At 37.9% G+C, this 26,772-nt stretch overlaps 1 protein-coding gene across 1 annotated transcript; it reads right to left on the reverse strand.

Annotated features, from left to right (window-relative positions):
* Positions 1-3,893: 3,893 nt before the first annotated feature.
* DAW1 (dynein assembly factor with WD repeats 1) lies at positions 3,894-26,245 on the reverse strand (the record flags this gene model as incomplete). Its single annotated transcript, XM_082319189.1, has 13 exons — positions 3,894-3,928; positions 4,562-4,724; positions 6,708-6,784; positions 7,864-7,978; positions 8,378-8,480; positions 11,711-11,817; positions 12,868-12,975; positions 16,072-16,171; positions 17,850-17,972; positions 18,634-18,692; positions 21,994-22,138; positions 24,839-24,911; positions 26,206-26,245. 13 exons carry the CDS (start codon positions 26,243-26,245, stop codon positions 3,894-3,896), a joined length of 1,248 nt encoding a protein of 415 aa, XP_082175315.1.
* Between the last annotated feature and the right edge of the window lie 527 nt (positions 26,246-26,772).

Here is a 26,772-nt window from a genome sequence, read left to right on the forward strand (position 1 = left end):
TGACTCCACCACCCACCTAATGCAGAGCAGGATTTAGCCTGTAGATACATTAACTCGGACACAAGAGAATTACCTATTGAAAATAAGTACTTAAAACCTTCAGGTTTAGTTTGGTTTTGTTGAGGGTGCTTTTAACATTGGGATCATTAGAAGTTGAAAAACTATAATCTTCCTCCATTTTGTCATAACACTGAAGATTTTCATAGTGTCTTCAAGTAAATTAACCATTTTATTGCGGTCTGATAAAAATGGTCACCTGTCTACAGTCATCCTATTAAATTCAGCAGATAACTTTTCTGGAGAGGCCGATTTTACTGTTTCTCCTGTCCAGTTCCATGCAGAGCTGCACGACAGCCGAGCATAGGAATGTCCCCATGCGTCCTGCGCTCTGACTTTCAAAACGTCAGGGAAAAAACTCCACCACTCCACTGAAATAAAGAGCTCACAGGAGCTACTTAATAAATAAAACAAATTCCAGCTGACAAGAAAGCACATCCATAGTAGCCAATTTAAAGATTTTAATTCAAGCCAGAGCCATTCCTAAGCCTTTGCTAAGTATGAGCAAACTCATAACACCACTACAATTTTTCCAACTCACTCTACAGCAGGTCATCACAAGGAACAGGCCCTCAGAAAGCAACTTGCAGCATTCAGCAGGACAGACAGTTAAATTAGACAGCTGGCCTATCAAACTAATTAAAACAATTTGCAGGGAAGACAGGTCTGGCTGATGGGTACTGTGCCCTCCTCCCAGCTTCAGCTGAAAATCAGTAAAGTCCAGCAAACTGGAAAATATCACCAAGGACATATTTCACATCCTTTCGCTAACTACCCAGGAAATGCAAGTGATCACACGGAAGGAGCCCAAAAAGAAATTCTCATCAAATGCCACTTTTAAAACACGAGTGGGTGTGAGTATTATTATCCTCACCTACTCAGAAAAGAATTTGAATCTCAAGAGATACAAAAACCATACGTCAAGAGTCCAAAAACACATCATATGCTTACACGGAAATCCTCGTCCTTGGCTTGTAAAATGTATGTTCAGTCCTGGGGAAGTTACGTGATACAAGCTAAGGGCTTCTTTCCTAGAAAAACAAACTTGTATATTCACAGAGGCACATACCGGAAGGATTCAGAGGTCTAAAGGACAGAAGGACAGAAACAATATAGCAAATCTGATTTCCACTGTGGCAGTCCTTACCAAAGCACGCTTCGGGAGTCTCCTGAGGTAATCATTTTCGATAAGGTCACAGTGAATCGAGTTTGCCAGCATTTCAGGATAAGCTTGAACGCCACATCCCACGCCAACCACCCCGTGATTACAGTGGCAGCTTGGAGAGTGTAAGGTATGTAGAAGCCAAATGTTTTTATAAGATTTAAGAGGCACCAGACAATAGAGTTAGAGCACGCACAGTTGCTATTTTGGTTGCAGGGACTGAAGTGGAATTGGAGAAGGGGATCGAGCTGCTACCAGAGGCACAGAACGATTTCAGGATGATACATCTATACAACGCACTCCTAACATATATCTCTATAATTTATTAAGTCTACACATGGGTAAACCAAGGTACAGAGAGCCTAACATAAAAGCACTCCTATGCTCCATACCTAACAGTACCTAGAGTGCTACTGACGTTCTTATGAGGCGCCAGGGCAGCACACTTTTCAGCAGTGCTGTGAACCACACCAGACGTGAAAGTATTTCACATGTGAGCAGGAAACCTGGATAACTTTGCCTGAAAAGCCATGCCACTCACCCAGTGAGTCTCGGCAGAGTCAGAAATAGAGCCCAGATGGTCTCCCAGTCCAACGCCTCGTCTATGAGACCTCAGCTCACTCACAATTTCACATAAAAATAGGACAAGAGCTCAATGTCAAAAGCTACTACAGATGTTTGATTTGCTGAATCACTAGCATAGTATAAGAGAAAAATCGTAACGGAAAAGGCAAGAGAAAATAATCCAACCTGAAAAATTAAGAAAAAAAAAAAAAAAGTCTAATTGCAGTCCAAAGAATTTTTTTACTTTGTGATGGTTACACAGCAGGTCAAATTCCAGTTTTTAACTGCATAGCAGTATTTGTAAACATTTCCCTACACTAACTTTCCTCCATTTTTGTCAGCTGGAAATCCCCCATGTCACATCTGTAAGCACAGGTGCAAACTGATGTAGGGACACAGGGCAATTCTAAAATAACACAGAACCGCATTGCCCTTCCCGCCCCTTTCAATTCCAGATTGCCGAGGTACTCTCTTGGTATCATAAGTCATTGCACAAGACAACAGGGAACACCCCAAGCATTACTGTAACATTAACATCAGACACTTTGCCTACTGGTAAAGGCTTAATTTTAAATGATCTGCAGCACACTGCTTAGTTCTCCCACAACACGACACTACTTGAAACAACCAGGATACTTGCCAAGTGATGACAGGCACTTTTGTTTCTTCATTTACACACAAGGATGCTGGCAAGCACTCAGAGATAGTCAGAACACATCAGCATTAGCAACTTCCTATGAAATTTAACAACATTTAGAAGTCAAGTCCACAACCGGAGATATACAATATAAACAAAATACCTTCAAGTTCATTCTCTGCTGCACGCTTCCTTTCTTCCTTTTGCCTCCCAGGCACCACACATCCTTTGTTCAATCCTGCCCTCTGTGCCTCTTCATCTTTCTTCCAAGGCTGCTGGAAGACACCAGTCAGCTCTGCTCCTTCACCACTTCCCTGCAAAGAGCAACTGCACTTCCAGGTGCTCTGCTAGGAGGTGGGGAGAGCCCTGAACAGGTGAAGCCTGTTGGCGACTGCTGGCAAGAGGTAAACCTGGGTTAGAGTTCATCCTATGGTGGTAAATAATGTGCAGGAGTTTCTCATCCACTTCTCAGTTTATGTCATGATCCTTAGCTCCAAATCTTTGGTGTGTAGAGTTTCTTCACCTTGGCCATAATCTTTGGGCCAGGATTCAGAGTTGGAGTCACCACCCAGTTATTTTTTTTACTTCAGATGAAAGCAGAAGAATGAGGGCTGAGCAGAAAGGAATGGAATGAATGGAAAGATGTGAGCAGGTATGAAAGGGCGGTGAGCGGGAGTTTAACTACAGCATGCATGCAATAGTTTATAGCAATACAATTCACAAATGGTTGCTGGTTTTCCCCAGAAATATCAAGTGCGACATTGTATTACAAGTAGTGAAACTGGCATTTTAACTCACTACTGTATTACACAACAAAAAAAAATTAATGCAAAACTACTCAGGGCAAGTGCATAACAACACCGCTTTCACACTTGAGAGTATCATAAGGCTATTTTTTATTAAAAGGGTTACAGGGGAAAAATGACACACAAAGAAATGGAGCCATCCTACTGGACTCATTCACACTAATCATGATTTCTCTCAGGTGACTGAAGTAACAGAGCAAGACTCTTCTCGGCAGTATCCAGTGAAAAGCCAACATGCACAAATTGAAATACAAGAAAACACTCCATTTAAAAATAAAAAGAAAAAAAACAAAACTTTTTTTTACTGTGAGAGTGATCAAACACTGAGCAGGTTGCCCAGAGAAACTGTGGTGTCTCCGTCCTTGGAAATATTCAAAACCAGCTGAACGTGGTCCTGGGCAGCCTGCGTAGTTGACGCTGCTTTGAGCAGGGGTGTTGTACTAGACGATCTCCAGGGGTCCCCTCCAACTTCTACTGTTTTGTGATTCTATGATTCCATATCTACCAGACATCAGCAAAGTCAAACCCATCAAAATCTAAGTAACTTCTCTACTTCAGCAAAGCTGAACAAAGAGGGTAAAAGAAAACAGATCTGAAAGACTGAGTTTATTGACTATGAAACTCATGAAGTAGGCATATACCAAACTGGATCTTTCCTTGTCTTCAGTCAGTGCCATATTCTACAGGTGTTATCCTTGCTCCCTAGTAATAAAAACACATTGTGAGGCAATCATTTAGCTGTATTGCACAAATTATCCATTTTTGTTAACACCTCCATCAACAATGTACCTGGAATGCCTAGGAGCCAGAAAAATATTTTTCTGTCCATGACTAGGAAGAGACAGCAGGACCTACAGCAATATTTTTAGCTGAGATCATCCTGCATCCCGTATTTTGGTAGTTCACTCAAAAGATCGAAGCGATCACAAATACTCTGTTCATGTTTCCCACTCCTGTGATATTTCATCTGAAGTGAACGAAACCTGAACAGAATGCAGTGCCAAATACACAAAAGGTGTGCTCCCATCTAAAAAGCTTTGTGTTTTGCTCATCCAGACCTCCCTCACCGCAATACATTGCGAGAAAATGGCTTAGTCACTGGTCTGGGGCTAGTATAGGCCCATAGGACAGATGGTAAGGTATGCCTTTATACAAATTTGTGAGCCTCGGTTCCAAAGTGAGTTTCTAGGTTTTTTTGACTACATTTTAAGTCACTGCCAGTACCTGCATTTGGGATATGGCTCCAGGACACTTTTCAGACTCTAATTTTTTTTACCATAACAGGATTTAAAATGTTTCTCAAAAAATAAAAAAAAATTGGAATATATTAGTTACCTGTAATGATTATATCGCCTTTGTAATTGAAAGCGCAGGAAAATATCTCATCAGTGTGACCCTCTAATATCTGAAGGCAGTGTCCAGTAGCAGCATCCCAGAGTCGAGCTGTTTTATCAGAGCTGGCTGTTAATATATGATTGCCTTTAGGGTTGAAACATATCTTTAAAAAAATATAGAAAAGAGTTATATTACTTAGCAAGTCAATATGCCCAGAAAAAGAAGCATATCTAGTGATTAAAAAGTGAAAACAGAAACCAGCAAGTCTTGCATTCAGTTTTTCAGCTAAAATTCAGGATAGTATTCCACTAGAGTCACCCTGGCAAACTTCTGTGGCTGAAAATTTTGTGTATGTGCAAAGGTCTATAAACAACGACCTTACTATAGGATCAAGACTTCAGAACATTATCCCCCAAATCACAATTGCTGTACAACTGTAACAACTTTATTTAAATGTTATCATCATTCCAATGTAGAATTTATACGTATTTTATAGAGTTCTACATTAAACAACTTACATCTCTATAATACCAAAACTTCCACTGCAGGCAACTCATTTTTCAGTATGTCTTCATACTTGTTAAACATGCATTGCCAAAATTGCTTGCATTTCCAGATAATCTCATATATTTTTATAGCACTAACTGGACACTACCAGGTTGATTATATAATGCAAAATTACTTAATTACTGAAGGCAAAACACCTATTCCCCAGAAATCACATTTCCAAGTAATAAACTTCCCAAGTGATCACAGAACATCTTGCAGCTGCAGAAGTAGATTGACTTTTCAACATGCTCTCGGATGCGTAGATTCTCACTTCCAGCAAAGAAATCATGCCAGCACTACGGACCCTGATGGAAGCTGTCCCTAACTCACCCACATGTCAGCACGTATTCAGACTGCATTCCTCAGTGTATCTACACTGAATGTGAAATATTGCACTGAGTATATTAAGTGAGGAAAGACTAGCCCTTCTGAACTTAATATTCTCCCAGTGGAGTGATGATAATAGCCAAATCTATACAGTGAAAGCATGTGAGATTTGTTCACTAAGAACCATCCTAGTTTCAAAATATTAATATTTTATTTACAAAATACATCAAACAAAAGTAGCACAGACTTAGCATACTAGCCTGGAAGCTAGTGAAAACTACCTGAAAGAATAATGAAAAGTTGCAAGCATTAAATAACAAAGTTTGAAAAATACGTACAATTTTGGAAGTAACTAAATGTATTTGGAACTGAACTTTGGCATTAAAAATTCAGCCAGAAAAGACTTCCAGCAAAGTACATAAGCACACTCCTCATGACCAAGTGATTTTTGAAACAAGCTTTGTACTTCCAAGTCCCTTATGCACTTTTGAAAATAAGACTCTCCGTGTATTTTTGCCACAGAAATATGTTTTTTCTGTTCCATTCCATAAATCGGGTGTGCAGAGAAATGAAAAAGAGTAAAGAGGAGCAGATCTGCTAGAAGTAAGGAATAAGGGTGATGGTAAAAGCCTCAGAGACAATAGCCTTAAGATGTCATCAAGAGACTAAAAAATTGTGCTTATTCTGTCAGAGGATCTGGGGACTCCAAGGGCGTAATAACACAAGTACAATTTAGGACAGGTCACACAGAAGCTCTATTAGCTATGATCATAGTGAGAGAACATTTGGACAGCTTTTCTTTCTCTGCTCCCCTCTGCCAAGTGATTGCGGAGACCCAACCTATATACTGTTTCAGAAAAAGGAAAAAGGTAAGGAAAAACTATCATTTCAATGTTAACTAAGCCAGGTATCCATCCCTGGGAGGGATGGATTTCTTAAGCAGCTTGCTAACTGCCACAATTCTAATGAATCAAGTAGTAAATAACATGACAGTATGGAGAGATGGCTCTTGCTAGAGCTTACAGGAGTGGCACACCCAGTATTATCTTAGCTCAGAAGTGGGGAGTTGGAAACAATCACTGACTGATAGCTTTTAGTTGAAAGGAATGTTCTTTTAGTAAAGATAACTTCTTAGCCAGACCTCTCAATCTTAAATATTAATAATTTTACCACCACATTCTTTAACAGTATTCCTGCGTCATGGAATAACTGGTGGATTGGATGTCACACATAATCAAACAAGAAAAGGTGCAAACCACAAATAACTTACCTTCGAAATTTCACCTCCATGCCCTTCTAGCTTTGCAATGCACTTTTTTGTTTCTGCATTATAGACTCTTGCTGATCCTGTTGTAGTAGATTAAAAGCCATTTGTGATTGTTATGCTTAAGCATGCATTTCAATAAGAACATTATAATAAGGTCGGAAGGGCCTCATCCTCAGGTTTGATTTCAAAAGAAATAGAAGACAATCTTAACACAATTTCCTCCAAGGATAAAGTATGTCAAAAAGGATCTGTAATCTGGTTGGAAAAGGTTGACTTCTTAATAGTTTCTGCTGGAAAACTTCTAAAATGTGAATACAAATGGCCACATAGCACACAGACGGCTGAAGTCTGTAACTTCAGAATGCATGTACAATATATTCAGAAAGCTTTTATTATATTTCAGATATTCATTCTATTTAATAAGTTATTAATTATACTTAAGAAGCTATTGATTACATTTCAGGAAACTTTTTACATTGTCTTATGTCTTAATTTAGCAACTACAGCAAATCAGATCCAAACAGTGTCCCCCATCCAGTCTGTTATCCTGTTTCTGAAAGTGTAAATCAAAACACTTAAGTATGTAAAAATAATATGGTATTGTCATTATGCGCTATAACGCAACACTGTGCAGGTGAATACAAAAAAATACTTATTGCAATTCCTAAATAAATAATAAGCATGCAAAACTGCTGCATACCAACAACAAAACAAAATTGCTTCTTTCAGCACCTCTTTATTGTGTATTCTCTTGCTGTGTGTTTGGAAAGCTAGTAGCAAATCCACCATTAAAATTCCAACTACCTTTTGCATTTAAGCCTAAATCTGAGCCGCCCAAATCACACTTCACTCATAAGCTACTTACCTAAACATTTAAAATTAATTTCCAGCCACAAGTGAATTATTTCCCTACAAGTTTGAAGTTAAAGGGGAAAGACATATTGAGTTGATTAAAGTGAGAAAAATAGAAAAATTTTCACTGGGGAAAACTTTTTAAGTTAACGCCAAACTTTCTATAATGCAACAAACACTGCTTGATCTATAGTTTTGAGTCATGATACTCCACTTTCATTAAGCTACATTCAAAGCAAAACCAAAGGAAAAAGTTGGTTTATGCTACTATCGCAATTCTTACAGCAGTCCCAGTCACTCCACTTACCATCAGCAGAGGCAGTTGCAATACGCTGGCCAGCATAATCAAAGCAGACATCCAATATTTCATCACTGTGACCTGTTAAAGTTGCTATATGTGTCCCAGTCATAGCATTCCACAGCTGCATAGATAAATAGGGGTAATTTTTTTGCTTAATTTGACTAATTTACTTGCTGGATATCTAGTTGATCCATAAAGCAACATGTATAGGCCCTTTCTGATGTCTGGCTGAAGGTATTAACCTGAAACCTGGATATAACTCAATAAAGAGTCACTGTTTAGTCAGTTTAATGAAGTCCTATATATTTTTTAATTTCAGTGTATCGATTAAACGAGCCTTAAAATATATATATATTATTAACTGGACTTCACTGAAATGAATAAGCTTATAGGTTTTACATTTAGTTGTAAATTCTTTAATGAATTACATGTACTACATTAAAATAATGCTCCTCCATTTACAAAAGATAGATTTTTATATATCAAGTAGCTGTATTCAGTACATACTCGAGTTTCTTACCATGCATGTTTTGTCCATTGATCCAGTGACAATGAGAGAACAGTCCCAGTTGAACTGTGCACTGCTAATCTCTCCTCGGTGACCTATTAAAGTATGTAACATCCTACAAAAAAGAGAGTTTACATTTTTAGTGTGTATTTTGATATACGCATATAAATTATAAGTAAGTTTATAAAATGGTATAGTTAAGGTGTCAAGTCTTCACCATTTTATCCATTAAAGCAATTAAATGGAGTGGTACAGCTCATTTACAATTCTAGTACTACATCAATTCCATTTTTTATCGTTGAGACAAAGAGGCGGTAAGGAATAAAATGGAAAAGTCCTCCCTTCTCTTTCAAAAATGTTTTAGTGAATGTATTTCTAGTGAAATGTGATGACTTTCCAGTGCCAGAGACAGCTTTCTTGTATTCATCTACATACAAAGCATACACAGCAAGTTTTTCCGCATTACTCTCCCATTATCCCACTTCAACGAACTGTAAACTGTACATCTTTAAAACTCCATATAATCTAAACTTTTTATAAAATCCACTGAAGGTCAAATGGAACTTAATCAGGTACTTAATGTTAGCATGTTCCCAAGTAACAGGCAAAGGACAACCAAAGTGAAATATGATTTCTAATCCTCATTAATCCTGAACTTCTTGCTGCACAAAGACTGACAATATTAATTCCATTAAATTCTTCAGCTTTAGCTGAATAGAGAGGGTAGAATTAGCCATTATCGGTTCCTATGAATTAATGGCCTGTAAAGCAATGAACCCTAAAAAAGATTAATTGATATATATATATTAAAGGATTAGTAAATTAGGTTATTATCACAATGCTAATATCACTGTATCATTAATAGAAAACTGTTTTAACTAATGGATAAACTAACGACTAGAAAATCAACTAAATGAGTTTAAGTAACTGAAATCTTTTTATTCATTGCATAAGATATATAAGGGTAGCTAAATTAATATATACCCTAAATGAACAGCAAAGCAAATCTCCTGAGCAATTGAATTTTCTATTTGTTTATGATAACAAAAACTTGATTATACTCATGTCATTTTGTAGAATTACTCCTTTTACTTTCTAACAATGTGAGGCCTGCACTGTTGTAATTGTGTAGACTTTTTAACAGTAAAAACAAAAATCAACAAGCCGAAAACAACAGCGGAAAACTTCTTAATTTTGTGAACATATTATTTGGCCATCAAGACTGCTGTTATTGTAATACCTAATACCTAAAATATTTAATAGTGAAAAAAGTTTTAATTTAAAATTTAAAAGCTTTAATTTCCAAATTTTGAAAAGGCAGTCCAGGTTTCAAGCTTCAACATAAATATCTGATCAATAAACAGAATAAATAGTAACATGTGGAACATCTCACAGAAACCACAATCTATTAGAAACAACCCAGAAAACAGGCTTGTGAAATGCCATAAAAAATTTCCATTTAAATTATTTAAAAAAAAAAATCGGCTTCAGTCATGATAATACTTCTTTAGCCTTTAGTTTCCAATGAAATTTAATATATGGATGCTCCAATATTTGCACCATAATTGCAAGTAAGAAGAAACTGTCTCTCTCTCTTAGCATCCTGGAGTCCCGCACTCCTGATCCCAGTTACAGGCTGTTAATTTGTCAAATGAAGCTCTGAAGACACCTTCAACTGAACTATAGCTGGCTGACTGTATCTGACATTGAGAAATTATTGAGGAAATACAGACCTGTATTACAAAAGCATGTTGTCCCCCCCTTTTTTTTTATTTTAACATCTTATGAAGAAAATCTTGAACTTTCTTGAGATTTCTTGTTGCTACATCAACTTCCCTCAGGATAATTCTGGATACCTACCCAGAATAAAACTAAGAAGCACAGGCACTCATCAGAGGCAGACAGCAAAATTAAAAGAAACTTCAAGTTCAAACTCAAATTTGGAAAGCAGTGTTTCTCATGTATTTCATACGGTGAAAGACGGGCACGCACAACCTCACCTACAAGATTTTTGCAAATCTACCTGAACCTGTATACAGAAGAGTATGATTTGCTCACAGTCTTTCTGACTGCAACTTTTCATTATTACTAAATGTATACATGCCCAGCTGCCATCTAAAAGGCTGAATGCTGGCCCTGGCACAATTATATTGCCCACTAGCTAATTACCAGAGCTGCCAGCACTTAAATGAGAATTTTCGTATTCCACTTCCTGGTATTGACCCTGATGTGAAGTCCACATTCATTTCTTAGAAAAAAAGAATGCAACATGAAAATCCCAAGACTTTTACTTCACTGCAGGCTCAGACAAGAAGCTGGAAGAAGGAGCTGGTTTATAAAAAAAATACTTGCAAGAACACCAGGCTGAATGAAGTTGAATCCAAAGGTCCAATTTGCTGAATGAGTGCGTCCTAAGTATTTACATGCCAAACATTAAACTGCTGGTCTTGAATAAGCTGAAAACTTACAGGATCAAGCCTTAAATGATGTGCTATGTGTACATTATTTTTTAAAATCATGATTACTCTCATTTTGAAGATACACACATTGTTTATTACCCCAAGATGTCACTATACACAGACTTTCCTTTTATATATAAATTTCAGAGATATTGCCTTTGCTCTCACAAAAAGAAAAAAGACATGACCTCTGAAAACATAATAGAATCGTTATCTTCATAAATTACTTTGTCAGTAATCAGGGCAATCGTTTTATTATTCTATTTATACGGAGTTTCCAGTTGAAAAAACAAGTGGATTTGTCATGATAATAAAACAAGTTCATATCTAGCTAGTACATTATTATTTGTTGGCATCATAATCAAGACATTTTATTCTCTGCAGTCAGAGGGGCCAAATTTTCTCCTCTTCGTAAATTTATACTGACATAAAGGACTGTGAGAAGGAAAGCAGACCCTCTATGGTTTATAAAGACAATGTGACTGGACTAATTTTCTATGATATAACATATCCTTTCTTTGTACTTAAATAGTCTGTTCCATCTAGAAACTCTAGACACTTTCCAAACCACAAGTTTCCATGCTGATAAAACATTTTCCTGTTTGGAGAATTCATCAGCAACAAACACAGGATCAGTCCATTCTGTCAGCCTCCTCAGTGCTAATAAGATGGAAATTTGGAACAAAAAACATATACAAAAGCATTTTGTGAGCAGCATTCCTTTTCAAAAAAACAAAGGGAACAGGAGTAACAAATTATAAGATGAAGGAATGCATACTCTAAACGAAGCAAAAATACAAGGTCTGTAATTTGTAGCTCAACATTGTCTCTTTCATTTGTCATTACAACATGCAATGTAAAATGATATTTATTAGTACTTTAGTACCTGCCAGTGCCAACATCCCACACTGCTACTGTATGGTCAAAGGAACCAGTGATAATCCTGTCTCCAGTGGTGTTGAAAGACAACGCAATAATTTCTGCTGAGTGCCCCTGAGAGAATTTTAAAAAAGGAGCATGAGAAAGCAAATTATTACTTTTCCATTAATGTCATTCAATATGTAGCTTTTTTTCAGCAGCATAATCCTTCTATAACCCTTCAATATATTATTTACTGTCTTGTCCAGTATATCACAATTTTGACAGAAAGATCTACTGGACTGTGGAATAGTCAAAATCCCAACAACTGCAAAAAATCAAGCACATCACTTAAGCAGTAACCAATTGTCCAGTGATGTCATCAGTGCATATTTTTCATATTTGATTTAAACAGAATCACATTTGTTCACCAATACATACTGAAATCAGATGATTCATTTACAGTAAACTACAGTACAGCTTGTCAGCGGTGTTGGTGGAGAGGCTTGGAAAAATGAATATAGGCATACTTATAAGCTAAAGGATCACACATTCCACTGCTCTTTGGTCTGCTCAGGGCTCTAAGGAAGAGAAAGTCAAGGAGAAGAAAGTGTCTTCCCCACTCTATAGGTCACATACAGCAAAGGAAGCTTATGGACTACCTGTTATTTAGGATTTATGCGAGAGAAATGCATTGAAACAGTACAGGCCTATCTGAACCTGTGGAAACCTGGCAAGGCACGTAGAGCAAAGAGACATCACAATCTAGAGGTAATTGGATGGGTTTCCTCTGCTGATGTTTACAGGAAGAAGATCCATACAGATGTAGTGTCTGACGTTAATGTTCTCAGAGTTACTTCATGTTAATGCAGAGGAGGCCATAATTTACAGTATAGCAGTGCGTTTTAATGAGCGATGGAAGACATTCTGATCTATACCAGTAATGTCACTGAAATGAGAAAATCTGTCTTTTGATAAATAGGACTTCTTATAAAACACTATAGCTTTACCATTCCCTTCAAGTTTTCTTAATCTGTTTCGTAACTGCAGTCACTGTTGAACCCCCCTGATAACAGAAACTCTGCAAGTTTTGAAACTGCTGTAACGGTTATACTGCTATTTATCTCAGTTAGAAAACTAAGCAAGCAAGGAACACCTTTAAAAATATAAGGAAGGCAAACATACACTTAAAGTGATTATTTCTTCTCCTTTCTCTATATCCCATAATTTGGCGGTGGTATCCATGCTTCCAGTTGCCACCAATGTGCTCTGAAGATTAAATGATAAACACACCTGTAGCAAGAAACATATGGAAGAAGTGGGAAAAGAGAGTATTTATATACATTTTCTCAAAAACAATAGGTCAGAATTAATATTTTTGAAAAAGACAAAAGACTGACTTAATATTTTATGGCATACAGAAAAATTGCAGAGTTCTTCCAACAGTTCACTAGAAGAGCAACAAATCCTTATCACATAGCTCTGGATGACTACTCCAGTCAAATGGACTAATTGGCTGCTTTGCAATGGCAGTGTATCAAAAAGACTTACTGGAAGATTTCCTGTATTATTTTCTGAGCCTGGATTAAAATTCACTATTTAGGTGCTTCATCTTGTGTCACAGGGAGAAATTATTTAGTTCACAAAATTTTAATCAAAATCAAGACTGAAGCAGTTTGTTAATTTATTAACAGTGCATAACTGGCAGAGAACTATATATTCAGTACCAGTATCTGTAATACAATAGATAAACTCATGCAATCTTAATAAACAGCTACAAATTTCTAAACCTCCTCCTATAACTCCAAGATGTTTTAATCACACACACACTTGCACGCTCTTGCATGCACACTCACCCCCTCTCACAAGATGAGTGGGTTACAAGCACACCCCCCTCCCTTTCCTGGGCTATGTGTTCCCTTACTTGCACACACCTCCCCTAGGAGACACGAGTGCTCTAGCTTTAGTTGACCCCACGCCGCTTCCTACAATCTGCTGATCCGCACACCGGAGAGAAGGCATCCAAATTCACTCATGCACATCTTATGGGGGGGACAAAGGGGCCTTTTTCTTGAACCCCGTACTGACAATCCACTAGCCGGATGCAGACTCCTCATGGTGTCTCCAAGAGGAAGGCTACGCTCTCTGGTCTAAGCAGAGACTGTGATGCCCAGGGTGACTTCTGGAAGCACCAAAGCAGGTTTTGGCAACTGCTGCTTCCAGATTAATGTCTCCCCCACCCTGTTATAAATTATTTTGATTCTTTTATACTTCTTTTTGGGCTTTTCTACTTCTTTATTTCAAAATTCTCTTTGGGATTCTCCAGTTACTCTTCAATCCTACTGATAGTACTCCCTAACATTCTCATTTGGTAGGCTTCCTCTTTAACTTGATCAGTTTGGGGCAAAGACCCTCCAGACAGTTTTGTGTACCCACAAACACACTCTGTACACTCACACTCTTATCTTAACACGTGTCATTATGTAGGCCATTTGCCATGGGAGTCCCCACAACATATTTATTTATGAAAAAGCAAGAACAAAGCTCAACAACTTCCTTAATTCATTTTTCACATTGAAAAAAATCACATAGTCATCTTCCCATTCTCTGTAATTACTCAATATGATTGTTCTGCTAGTAAAGAATAAGAGGTACCATGTGAAAAGGAAAACAGTAGCTCATGTCACTGGTGCATTTTCACTATGTCCATTTATTTTTCTTTTTTCTATTTTTTTATACTGAATACCTATGGACATGCGCTTACCAGCAATGTAATAATGGCCTTTCAGAAACAGGTCTCATTCAGAGAAACACATCATTTTCTGCTGGCTATTATATTCTACTAATTACTGGTTAGCACAACTCATAACACTTTGGGTCTAATCTAACCCCTACAGAAGTCAGAAGAAATCGAGAGGCCTTTAAATATTTAGCTAACTGATTTGTGGAAGCAAAATCACTGCAGCCTGTCTCAATAAGGTATAGGCCTCACAATCTACAAATTAAATTTCAATTGTTTCCAGAAAAAAAAATTTCCAGAAATTCTTTATTGAATAATGATTGCATAGCTGTTTTTGTTAAAAAATATATTCTGCATTGAAATTAAGAGTTTAAGTGGACTTGCCCTGATCTTTTAAATCAGAGTGCTGTGCATCAAGGCATTGAGGCCAATAGCATCCTGGCTTGCATCAGGAATAGTGTGGCCAGCAGGGCTAGGGAAGTGATCGTGGCCCTGCACTCGGCACTGGCGAGGCTGCACCTCAAATACGGTGTTCAGGTTTGGGCCCCTCACTACAAGAAGGACATCGAGGTGCTGAAGCGTGTCCAAAAAAGGGCAACGAAGCTGGTGAAGGGTATGGGGCACAAGTCTTAGGAGGAGCGGCTGAGGGAGCTGGGGTTGTTTAGCCTGGAGAAGAGGAGGCTGAGGGGAGACCTTATCTCTCTGTACAACTACCTGAAAGGAGGTTGTAGCGAGGTGGGGGTCGGTCTCTTCTCCCTAGTAACAAGTGATAGGACGAGAAGAAATGGCCTCAAGTTGTGCCAGAAGGAGGTCTAAGTTGGATATTAGGAAAAATTTCTTCACCGAAAGGGTAGTCAGGCATTGGACCGGGCTGCCCAGGGAAGTGGTTGAGTCCCCATTCCTGGAGGTATTTAAAGGATGGGTAGATGTGGTGCTTAGAGACACAGTTTAGTGGTGGACTTGGCAGTGATAGGTTAACGGTTGGACTTGATGATCTTAAAGGTCTTTTCCAACCCAAGTGATTCTATGATTTGCTGTTGCTAATAGGGCTCCTGGTGCATTGGAAAGGAAACCAACCATTTTTAAGCTTGAACTGTTTTCGTTTCACGTATCTTTGACATTTCAGCATCCCACATATTCCCAGTTAACAGACTGAAGATTTCAGAAATTCATTCTTCTATGGCTCCAATTGGTCCTGTACGTGAAGTACAGATCTCAGCATGAAAGACAGCAATACAAGCAATGATGTTCTTGTGTATTTAGTTCTGCAAATATGAGAGGCAATGCAAGATTTCTAGAAAAAAATTGGATATATAAATAAATCAAAGAATAAATATGTGCAATAAATCAAAAATTCTGATTGTTATGGTATTTTTCAAAAATTTTAAAACATTTTTGAAACAAGGGTAATAGGAACAAACTAAAAATAAAAATGTCTTTTCAAACTGTATACAATGTTTTCTATTTCTTAAGAACCGTCAGACTATCTTTTCTTGCAGTGCAGAAATGTTCACAATGTCTGAATGTATGAATAGATGCTGCAGAATAGCTGCCCCTTCCAGTGTCAGCTCACAGGGACTTGGAACCCACAGCCATCAATGATGATGTGTGGAAGCATAAAGGAATAAGAAACGTCCATCAGTACTCACTATTTCTGCACTATGTCCTCTGAAAGTATGGTAACATTTTCCTGTTTCTGTACTCCACAGTCTGCAGGTTTTATCAAACGATCCAGTGGCAATCTTGTCACTAAATGGAAAAAAACCCTGTCATTTTTATTTAGAAAAAACCTTCTGACTTCAAAGACAGTAGAACTCACAGAAACAATACTCAGTTGTCGAAGCTTGTGTGCATTTTAGGGCATTCTGCCGCACTACAAGATCCTGGAGCAGTATTTCACAAACAGAAATTACATTAAAGGAAAAAATTAGCAGACATAATTAGTTTCTAAAACAGCTACTGTGCCTATCTATTAGGACAGAAGTGTTCATAGCTGACAACTAACCTACATTAGGGATTAGGTTATCTGCTGTACTTCCAGATGTATTTAAAAGTTAGGTCATTTAATCAGATAGCATCTGTTTGTTTATCAACAGTTATAAACTCTTCTTATAAGTAGTTTACCCAAATTTCAGAGGTCAAATTCCACTCCCACTGAAGTCAGTGGAAGCACTGTGACCATCTGCAGTTAGAGCAAGACTGAAGTGAGTTACCCAGAAAATGTAGCAAGGGACACCTTATTGAAACCTAAAGATTAGCAGGAAAAAAAACATTATTTTTTTACTGAACTTTTAATTTAAAAGTAGCTCAATGTTCTCATCAGATTTTTGCTTGCTATATATTGCTTTTCCACTTTTACGTTACAGTCTAGTTATTGATCTTCGCACAGATTTTTGTCATACATTAGTTTCTTCAAAGTACATAAAAGAGTTGCATTAACTGCTTTTTTAAAGTAAAGAATAATATCAGAATATAAGACATCATTGATATAGTGGATTCTAGGTTGGATAAAATCTTTTCATTTAGAAGGAAATGACGATGCTCCAAATAGCGTAAGAAAAAGTCTTTAACATTTATTTCCTGATGTTAACTGTTTATTGCTTAACTGATAAATAGGACATCTGACAGTGAAAGAAGTAATATGATTCAACATAAAACTAGGAATTAATTTCTCTTATTTTGCAAAGAAGCAAAATGGTTTACTGACACACAACAGCTTCCTCAGGAAGCAAATGACAATGAAACTTCAGTAGCTAACATGTAATTCCCTTCACCTAACAGGTGGCAATTCTAACCTAGGGCAAACAGTTATTGCAGAAATAAAAGATGCATGGATTCATATTTGACATTTGTACAGCGGCACCCTGTGGATTTTATAAAAATTACTCAACAGCTCTGACACTTCTAAAGCATGTCCTAAATAATAATGAATGTGTAACACCAAATGGAGAAATCCACTTTTATTATGACAGAAATGTTCTTTCTCCTTAATTGAAGCAACACAAGCTGTCATAAGTACTTATATCTCACATCATATACAATTACATGGAGGCAGTAAAGAACGATTAACATTCAGAACACAATCTGATTATGTAGATATTATTGAAATAAATCTGTGTTTCAATATATTAAACTGACTCATATATGTATTTTTCAAGGCACCGAATACCTAATGAAATTTATGTTTTGAATTTCTAAATTTCATTTTAAAAAATTATAGCAGAAAACATGCTTGGATGTCTCTCTTATACAAATAATATGCAATGTCGTCCCACGGTCATTAGCTATAGTTGAACTTTGCAAATTCAGAATTTGAACTCTTTCAATTTGAGATAGTCTATTTTATGTTAAAGTTTGAGTAACAGTTCTGTATTCACAAAATAACATGATAAGCAATTATGATGTATCTCAGAGAAAATATATTTACCCATAGGGATTATTGAAAGCTATTGCATAGACAACATTTCTGTGTCCTTCCAACGTATGTAGCTCTTCTCCTGACGCAGTATCCCATACTTTGCAGGTTCTGTCATAGCTTCCAGTGATAAAGCTAAAGCAAAGAGAAATTAGTTTTTGAATACGGTAAATATCTTACTGGTCCTGGTGCACAGTCAAATGAGTTATTTCCACAGATTTCAGTTAGCACTGTCTCAGACCCTAAATCTCTTCTTTCTTTCAAAAATATAGATTAATGACCACAGAGGTTCCTTTTTTAATTTAAATATTACTCATTAAAAAAAACTTGTTTCTAATCTTTAATGTATTTCAACTAAAAAGCAAGCTGCGGCTTTCAAGACATGAAGGAAAAAATGATTAGGCATATGCCCACAGTGAAATGAATTAACACGAAATTCCACTGCAGTGAAAGTCCCAAATGAATTTATGTCAAGGACTCATTTAGCTTTTAGTAATATTCACTTTATTGCCATAAAGGTGCTTCTTTCTGAAATATGATAATTGTCAACAAACTATCATCTTGGAAGAAAAAAATTACATAAATTGAATCTCACCTGCTACTTTTTTGCATCTCCCATTGGTTCTCCCCCAGAGGCCTGAAATCCAATCCCCAATCATGCTTGAAACTGCTTATAAGCAGCACAGCCAAATTCTTGTTGCAGCAAGATAAGAGCACTGAAATTCCCTTACAATTTAATTTACAAATACAAAACTTCAATTAGTGATTATGTGTTTTGACTTTGAAAATGACTTACCGGGAACCAGATTTGTTAAATGCTACATTAGTCAGTGGCAATATATGTGCTCTAAGTACCTGAAATAGAAGCGGGGGAAGAAGAAAACAACATTTGAAGTAATTAAAAAAAAAAAAAAAAAGCAAACCCAAACCCCAAACAATTGCTCAAAATACTCAATAGGATAATATTTTAATATTTTCTCCTCTTGTCAGATTAGCAGTTACAGCTGTAATACATTAATCCCTAACTAAAAAGTCCCCCATGCCTCAGCAGGTTATCACTGCAGATATTATATACTATTGATTTCAAATTTATATTTTACTTGAATGAACTGTCTTTTCCCCCATGCTTGCTTTTTCTCCACCTTCTCTGAGACCAGCAAGGTAATCCTGGACCAGAGTTGAAAGGGCAAAAACAAATGAGTGGGGAGACCATGGCTGGTGAGATCACTGATGAAAGAAATCCCAACTAATATTAAACCTTATATAGTGAATCAAGTGATCCAGCTGAATTGAGTATTTTAAGTCTTTTAGCTTATGGGATCCTTTCAGCTAGTTTACGATTTTGTTTTAAAAAACAGGAAGAACAGAAATAAGCTACATCTATGTCCTATGAGGTCATGACAAAAAAGGCATGCAGAACCACAACAAGGATACTTACCAAGACAAAATTCAAAGAGGGAATTTCAAATTTGATGTTTGCCTGTATTGTTTAGGTTATGGAGGTCACTATTTTTCTAACATTGCTTCTAAGGTCCTTTAATCAGACAGTATATATGTTTCATGTAAATTATCTCATATCCATAATAATACACATTAAGGTTTATTAAACATAGGTGAAAATGGTTTCAGATACTGCCAATGAAAGTCAGCATGCCATGATACCTTGAAAATGACTAAAAAAAATATAATCTGGTTTGTGTTTGAATAAGGTGACTACTCTATAACAGGGTTTGCATTTGAACAACTTTCGCCTATTACAAGCTGGCTTCCGCTTGAGTCTAAAGCATAATAAAATCATAACCTGGGAAGTCACAGCAATTGCTGACAGTGAAGTAAAGGGATGTTAAAAATACAGCAGTGGTCCACTAGGTCTTCTCTGTAGTGTAAGAATGAAGAAGAAATGATTTATGAGCAATGCCATTTAATCACTGACATATTACCACAGCCTCAACTTTTTGTTCTTATCTCTAGCTTTCTCAGCTGCCTGTCTCCAAAAGGAAAATGAAAGGAGCCCAGAGATGATCTACTCAGAAGAGTAGGGACTGATCAAAATGGAAGAGAAATAACAACAGTCAAGTGAAGGACTGAGAGAGAAAGAAATGGAACAGGTATTTTGTTAGAGAAACAGCAATTTCTGTCCTCTAGAGAAAGTAAGACAAGTTGTACTTTCAGCTACAGCAGTAGGAATGGGCAGTCAAGATGTGGAAATGACAAAAAGTATTTTGCTTTTTTTAAAACAGCCACAGTATACAAATATCCGCATATGAGAATGAATAATTATGGAACTTTATGAAAATTTGATCCATGACATTTTTAGGGCTCCATGCAGGCAGCTCTGAATAATAAACATATTTTACAATTACCAAAAAAAGGGAGGAAAACAAGATGGGTTTATATTCAATGTCAGATCACTGGACTAATTCTGCTCTTCCAATGCCCAGTGCTACAGCTGCTTCATCCACAGAACTAAGCCAGTAAGAATTGCTTGTGCAAATGATACAACAATCAAACCCTAAGGCAATATTAAAAAAATGTACCTCACTTCTGCAAAATCTGCTACAGCAGTTTCTACGATAAAAATCTGCAAATCACTACGGGATACCATGGCTATGTAAGAGTTTAAAACCTGAGAAATTGTTACAAAAGCTTGTTTCTCTGCAGGGTGCCTAACAGAACACCATCACCACAATTGCTGGAAATAACAAAAAGATGGGTTTATGCACTCATTTAAGATTATGCTCCAGTGCAACAGGAAAAAATATTCATTTCCAAACAATGCAAACAGATGGAACATTGTTTGGAAAAAAAAAATTCTCATTCCCACCTACCTCTTGTATTTTATTAGTATCTCAGAAGCACCTGATACTCATTTACAAGCATTAAATGGAACTCAAATATAAACCAAGTTCTTTTCACACACTTCTAACTACTCTTGAGTGAAGTAAATAAGCCAGCACTGATTGGATTTGCCTGCTTCTAGTATTTGCAAATACAGAAGCTCAAATGTGTCACTATACCCAACAAAGAACAAATATATTATTTACACTGAAATTTCAACAAACACTTGATGATTTGTCAGTCTCTGTGATGAACAAGAAATTTTAAAAGCTTGTGAAAAGCAAGGCATTATCTCAGTTGAGAGCATACCTTAAAACAGAACAGAAACTTTTTAAATTTAAGGTGCCTTATTAAATAGCTCTGTTTTCAAGGTTATATACACACATCTTTGCAGAATTCACCCAGATGTGTACTGTTGGTCAAAAGAACCCAAGTTATATCTAGCAACATGTAAGATTTTTCTTTAGCCAAACAAACCAACACAAAATTTCTCCCTTTTCTCTCTAAATGTAAGGTAACAATCAATAACATAGCACTGACCAGCAATTTTTAACAGCTACACATTGCCATCTGCTGACACAATAAAAATACAACACTTTATTATTTCAGATTGCAACATGCAATTTCTGGAAGCAATGTTATTTTTATTTCCACAAATAAATACAATTAAACCTACTCTCTTCTGATAGACTGAATCCTGGATTTGAAGTCCTGAAAGGTCTCTCTAATAATTATTCTTAAAAATCTTACTCATTTAAAATAAATTTACAAGGTGTTGTCCATAAGCTGAAAATCAAATTATCAATTTTCAGACATAATAGTAATGGCAGAAAGTAATGACAATCAATATTACTGTATGTAGCAGAATACCTAAAATAAACACAATTTTCACAAAATGAAGAACAAGTAGACAAGGGTATGAAAATATTTTTGGTCTTTCCCTGCAGCTAATTTACTTGGGGTCTATTTACAGGTTTTGTTTAAACATGACTATGGGTATTGTTGTTCCACAGAGTCTTATTTGACAAATAAGAGAAGTATTCCTCTCCATCCAAAACACACCCTTGTACATAAGCCTACGTAAACAGTATCTAGGAACAGTTATACCTCCCAGCTTCTGGGGGGAATTCCTGGCAGACATAACCAGGCCAGACTCAGTCACTCTAGACAGTGCAGAGGTGATTGAAAAGAGCCAAGAAATTGGTCATAAAGTCTAAATTTTGCTCTCAGGTACAATATGCAACAGTAGAAACATACTCGCAACATCACAACTGAAACCCCCCAAAATCCCCCAAATTATTTTAAAGATGCCTCTGACCTTAAAAAGATAGAACTTGTGATCCTCTTTTTCCCCCAGCTTCTCTTGCAATCTTCGTACTAAATGTATGACGTGTTCCTTGCATGAAGCTGTGATGAGAGGTTCTCCTTTTCTAATTTCTTCTACTAAGGCTATGGCATCTGTGCTAATTATGAGAAAAAACAACAACAACACAAAAACCCAAACCACCAGATTTCATCCTCTGGCAATAATTATGATTGTAAAAGCAAGAACATTATTTACTTGCAGAGAAACTGAAGTAAGCAATTCAATGATATGCACCTATCTCATTCTGTAAAGGCTTAAAGAAATATGGATAAATCTTTCTTGGTTTCTATACTTCCCCCTCTTACTAAAGTTGTTCAGTAAGATTTAACTTTTAAAAATTCTAGCTTGGCAAGAACTTTACCTTTTCAAAGGATTTCCACAGAGGGTCAGACATGGGAGATATGTATCTAAAATTTTGGAATAAATATCTAAATTAAGGTGGAATTTCATAAATTCCCAATGAATTGCCCACAAAGTAGCAACAAGATAAATTATATATGGAAAGTGTTAAAATTATCTCTGTCTGTGGCTTCACAAATCTATACCTGTTCCTGTAACTCTTAGTTATGATAATAACTTCCAAAACATGGTCTGCAGTCTGATTCGTGGCCATCCATGAGAAACTGAGGGTTGACAATACCCAGCAGTTGAAGCACCAACATACACTTAAAATTGGTCCTAGCAAGAAAACCTAGCCTTTCTGTTAGTATGTAACAGTATGTATTATTGCAGTCTAAAGGGGATTTTCTATATCAGTCCTCTAAATGGGAGTCACTAACATCCCCATATATTAGTATCCTCTCAGTGTTTATACTCCTGTTAAGTAATACCAGACAACTTATTTCTTTCATAAAGTGACTTGTTAGGTTTTATCCAGAGTACTGAGCTGGACATTTCCAGGCAAACAAAAATAAATAATTTATAAATTTGGATTTTTCATCTTGCATGTGCAGCCTACATTGTCTACTGACTCTGGCCCACACACAAGGACTCTTCAATATCAATGTCGATATTAAGACAATCATATTACTTCATGCCCTTCTGCCTAATAAACTCCATGGATTTTGGCAGCTTTATTTAATGGTGGCATTTTTTTCCTCTTTCTGAAGCTCTTCCGACCAGAGCTGGCTGAGTAGAGCACGCAGGCTGACTACTATGACCAAAACTGTATTAAAGCTCTCAGCTTTCCTTTTGATTTTTCTTTTGGGTGCCAAGAGGAAGACATTAGCTGGAGGAAAGTAGAAAAAATAGTTTGAGAGCCGCATAAATCCTGATAATCTTTCCATGGTGTTTGACGCCAGCCAAAAAGTTCTGTGAAAAAATCCACTAGATATGCCATGCAAATTCGTGAAGCGTTCCATATTTTTTATGTGTACAAATAACCGACGAGAGGAAATGAAGCAGAGGGAGCAAGACTTTTCTCAGTACTGCCCACTGAGAGGACAAGCATCAAGGAGCACAAATGGAAAAAAAAAAAAAGGGGAAATTTAATCTGAATACAAAAATTCACTTTTTTGCTGTAAGGGTGGTCAAACACCAGGATAGGTCTCACAGGGAGGTTGTAGAGTCTCATCTCATCTGGGAGATATTCAGAACTCAACTACATGTGGTCCTGGTCAACCTGCTCTAGCTGACCCTGCTTTAGATGGTCTCAAGATGTCCCTTCCAACCTAAACGATCCCCTGATTCTGTGACATACCATTATATTCTGTCACTGAATGCATAAAATAGCCAGTCAAATAACCTCTCAAGCACTGGTGCATAAATAATATGTAGCAGTATTAAAGCTAATTCAGCATAGTAACTTGTCAAGTCAACATTCTCATTACAACTAATTTGTCCTATTTCTCACAAGGAAGACTTAAGAGAGTTTCAGACTGGTGCCTTCCAACTGCCTGAAAACCAGAGCTAGATGTGATTGAGGATTGTCTCAAGCAAGTCTCACTTGCTTCCTCATGAAGTGACCTTTGTCTTGCCTTCTATCTTACCGAAAGATATCCTATCAAACTGAAATCTAAACTTGACTTTGAAATACATTGTATTTTTTATTCTTCAGTTAGGCCAGTCCCCGATTTTTAGACATATCAAGCTCCTGCAATTTCTTTCATCATCTGTAGGAGACTAGAAAACCAGATTATGTACTCTAACTTCTTCTTTCAAAGGACTCAACTACAATTAGTTTCGCAACAAAAGAAACCAGAAAACTTCCATTACTTGCAACAGAAGCAGATACTCAGTTTCTCCACACAAACATATGGGAGGGAATCACTTACTTGCCTATCTTACACCACCTTACCTGAGGTTGTTATGAGGATTAATTAATTAACAGGAGAGATCAGAACTGATAATTAGTTGTTATTTTCAGTGATTTCAACAGTGGTCATTTAAACCAATGTAACTGGGGTTGAGTTAGACCCACTTTTTTAAAACATTCTGAAGACCAGAAATACTATTACAGGACCTAAGAACTGTCATTCATCACAACATTACAACGTTAAGCACCGTACATTTCTGCTGGCTTTGTACAGGCATCTTCATAATCATACTTCTATGAACAAAAAGAGGCTTCACCTCTGAACAGAAAAGCATGATGGTAATAATCAGATAGAATGCAAGATTCTGTATTTAAAATAGTGGAAGAATAGTTTGACTATGTTATTTTCTTTTCTGTGTGTGTATTTTAGTGGACAAAGACATAGCTGACCTCAATTATGTTTAAAACAATCAAATAGAGTTGTATCTGAGCATGCTATAAAACAGCAGAGAGTGCTGTTATCTGAGATAATATCATACTTACTCAGGTCTAAGATTAAGTAGATCTATAGATCTGGTCTTTGGCTCACCACCTTGCACATACTCCAGAATAATTCCTTTAAAAAAAAAAATGTGATGAAAATGTCTTAATTAGGTGTCAGTGATTTCATAACATGCACTGTAGACTGCAATGCTTCCACTTTTATTGCTCCACTGACTTCAGCAGACCTGCTTCCAAGTTCTTGAAACTAGAAGGAAGTTGGCTGTTCTTGCTGAGAGTTAGCAGGGTGATGAACAACTCCAATGTGTTTATATGATAAAAGATATTAAACAGTAGTATTTATGAGCCATTTTCTATTCTGGAAATGAACAAGCTCTTTTTTCCCCAACAACTTTTTGCATGATTTCATCAGCTCTATTTTCAAAGAAGCTGTCCTGAAGATACTTGCTGTAGTTTGGTGTTCCAAGAAGCCTGGAAAACAGGCTTTACAAAACCTGTTATATTTATTTCAGTGTTTGCAAAGGCCTGTGTGCAGTAATGTATAGAAAATCATAACACACTTTCCATTTCTAGGTATGCTCTGGCACCCCTGCACCTGAGGTGAAGTATTAAAATGTTTAACCGCATTGCTTCCTGTTTTGAAACAGTTGTTAAAGAGTTCTGCTGTTCCTTGGTTTTCTGTGGGAAAGGATAATTTAGATTAATTTTTATGTCATTTTGCATTTTATCAAGTCTGTAAGAAAAATATTTAATTTGAAAGAAAGATCCGTTATTACAATATTTCCTGAGCTGGCCATCTCCGTCTTGTTTCACTTCTGAAAACCCATTAAGTCTCCTGGCTAAGTTCATAAGAAATGACAAAGACCGCTTAGCAGAATAGCTTTTCTAAGCATGGTTCTGCTCAGAAAAGTCACAAAACAAAGAAAGGAAAAATAAGAAATGTGGCCACTTTTAGCTAAACAGGCCTTTTGATAACACATATACATTTTTTGGTGCCAACTACTGCCACTTTTGACTTTTTAAACTCCTTACTGTGATGCGAATAAGACTGCCTCGATTTCGCAATGATAAATCATCAATTACAGCTCCAGCCGGCAATGAGCTGCTTCCAGCGGGCAGCCTCGGACCCAACCGCAGTGCCGAAACACCCGCACCTGAAGCCAGCCCAGCTGCGGGAGCGCGATCGCCCGCTGACTGCCGCCCTAGCCCACGGCCGAGGTGAGGGAGACCTCCGCTACAGGAGACCCCCGGGCCTCCCTGCGGAGGCGCCCGCCACACGCCCAGCGGCCGTCCCTACGCCCGGCCCCGGCCCCGGCCCCGGCCCCGGCCCCGGCCCCGGCCCCGCCGTGCCGGCACAGCCCCTGACAGGGCCGGGAACCGGCGCGGCCTTCCCGCGCCCCGCTCCGCACCCGGCGGGTAGTAGCGCAGCAGCAGCCGCCTCAGCCTCATCCTCCGCCGCCGCCGGCCCCGGCCTCCGGCCCGCTGCCATAGCAACGCCCAAACAGCGCCTGCGCGCATGCGCGCCCGTCGGGCGGGAAGGGCCGCCGGGTTGCAGCCTCCCGTCGCGGCTGAAGGGCTGGCGTGGCCGCGGGCCGAGGCGGCTGCGTCAGGCATGGCGGTGCCTCTTCGAGCCCCTCGGCCCGGCTGTTGTCATCCACACAGCCGGAGCGGCAGGGAGGGCCGGTGTGGAGGGCTGGCTGCCGGCCCAGGTGGCTGCGCAGCTGGGGCGGGACGAGGACATGGCTGCGCAGGCCTGCGCCTCGGCTGCCCAGCCATGTCCTCCTCCCACCCCGGCTGCGCAACCGAGGCCTCCTGTGAGGGAGCAGTTCGCTGTGAGCTTGTATGGCAGCACGGCACTATTGTGTTTCCTACTTTCAATTATTTTCTATGAATTCATAATGTTCAGGGCTTTTTGCTGTTATTTTATTTCAGCAGAACTATCCATTATATCTGCAATATGTTAACCAGAGTAGTAA

The sequence above is a fragment of the Platalea leucorodia genome (genome assembly GCF_965183815.1).
Source record: "Platalea leucorodia genome assembly, chromosome: 8".
In the NCBI taxonomy this organism is placed as follows: domain Eukaryota; kingdom Metazoa; phylum Chordata; class Aves; order Pelecaniformes; family Threskiornithidae; genus Platalea; species Platalea leucorodia.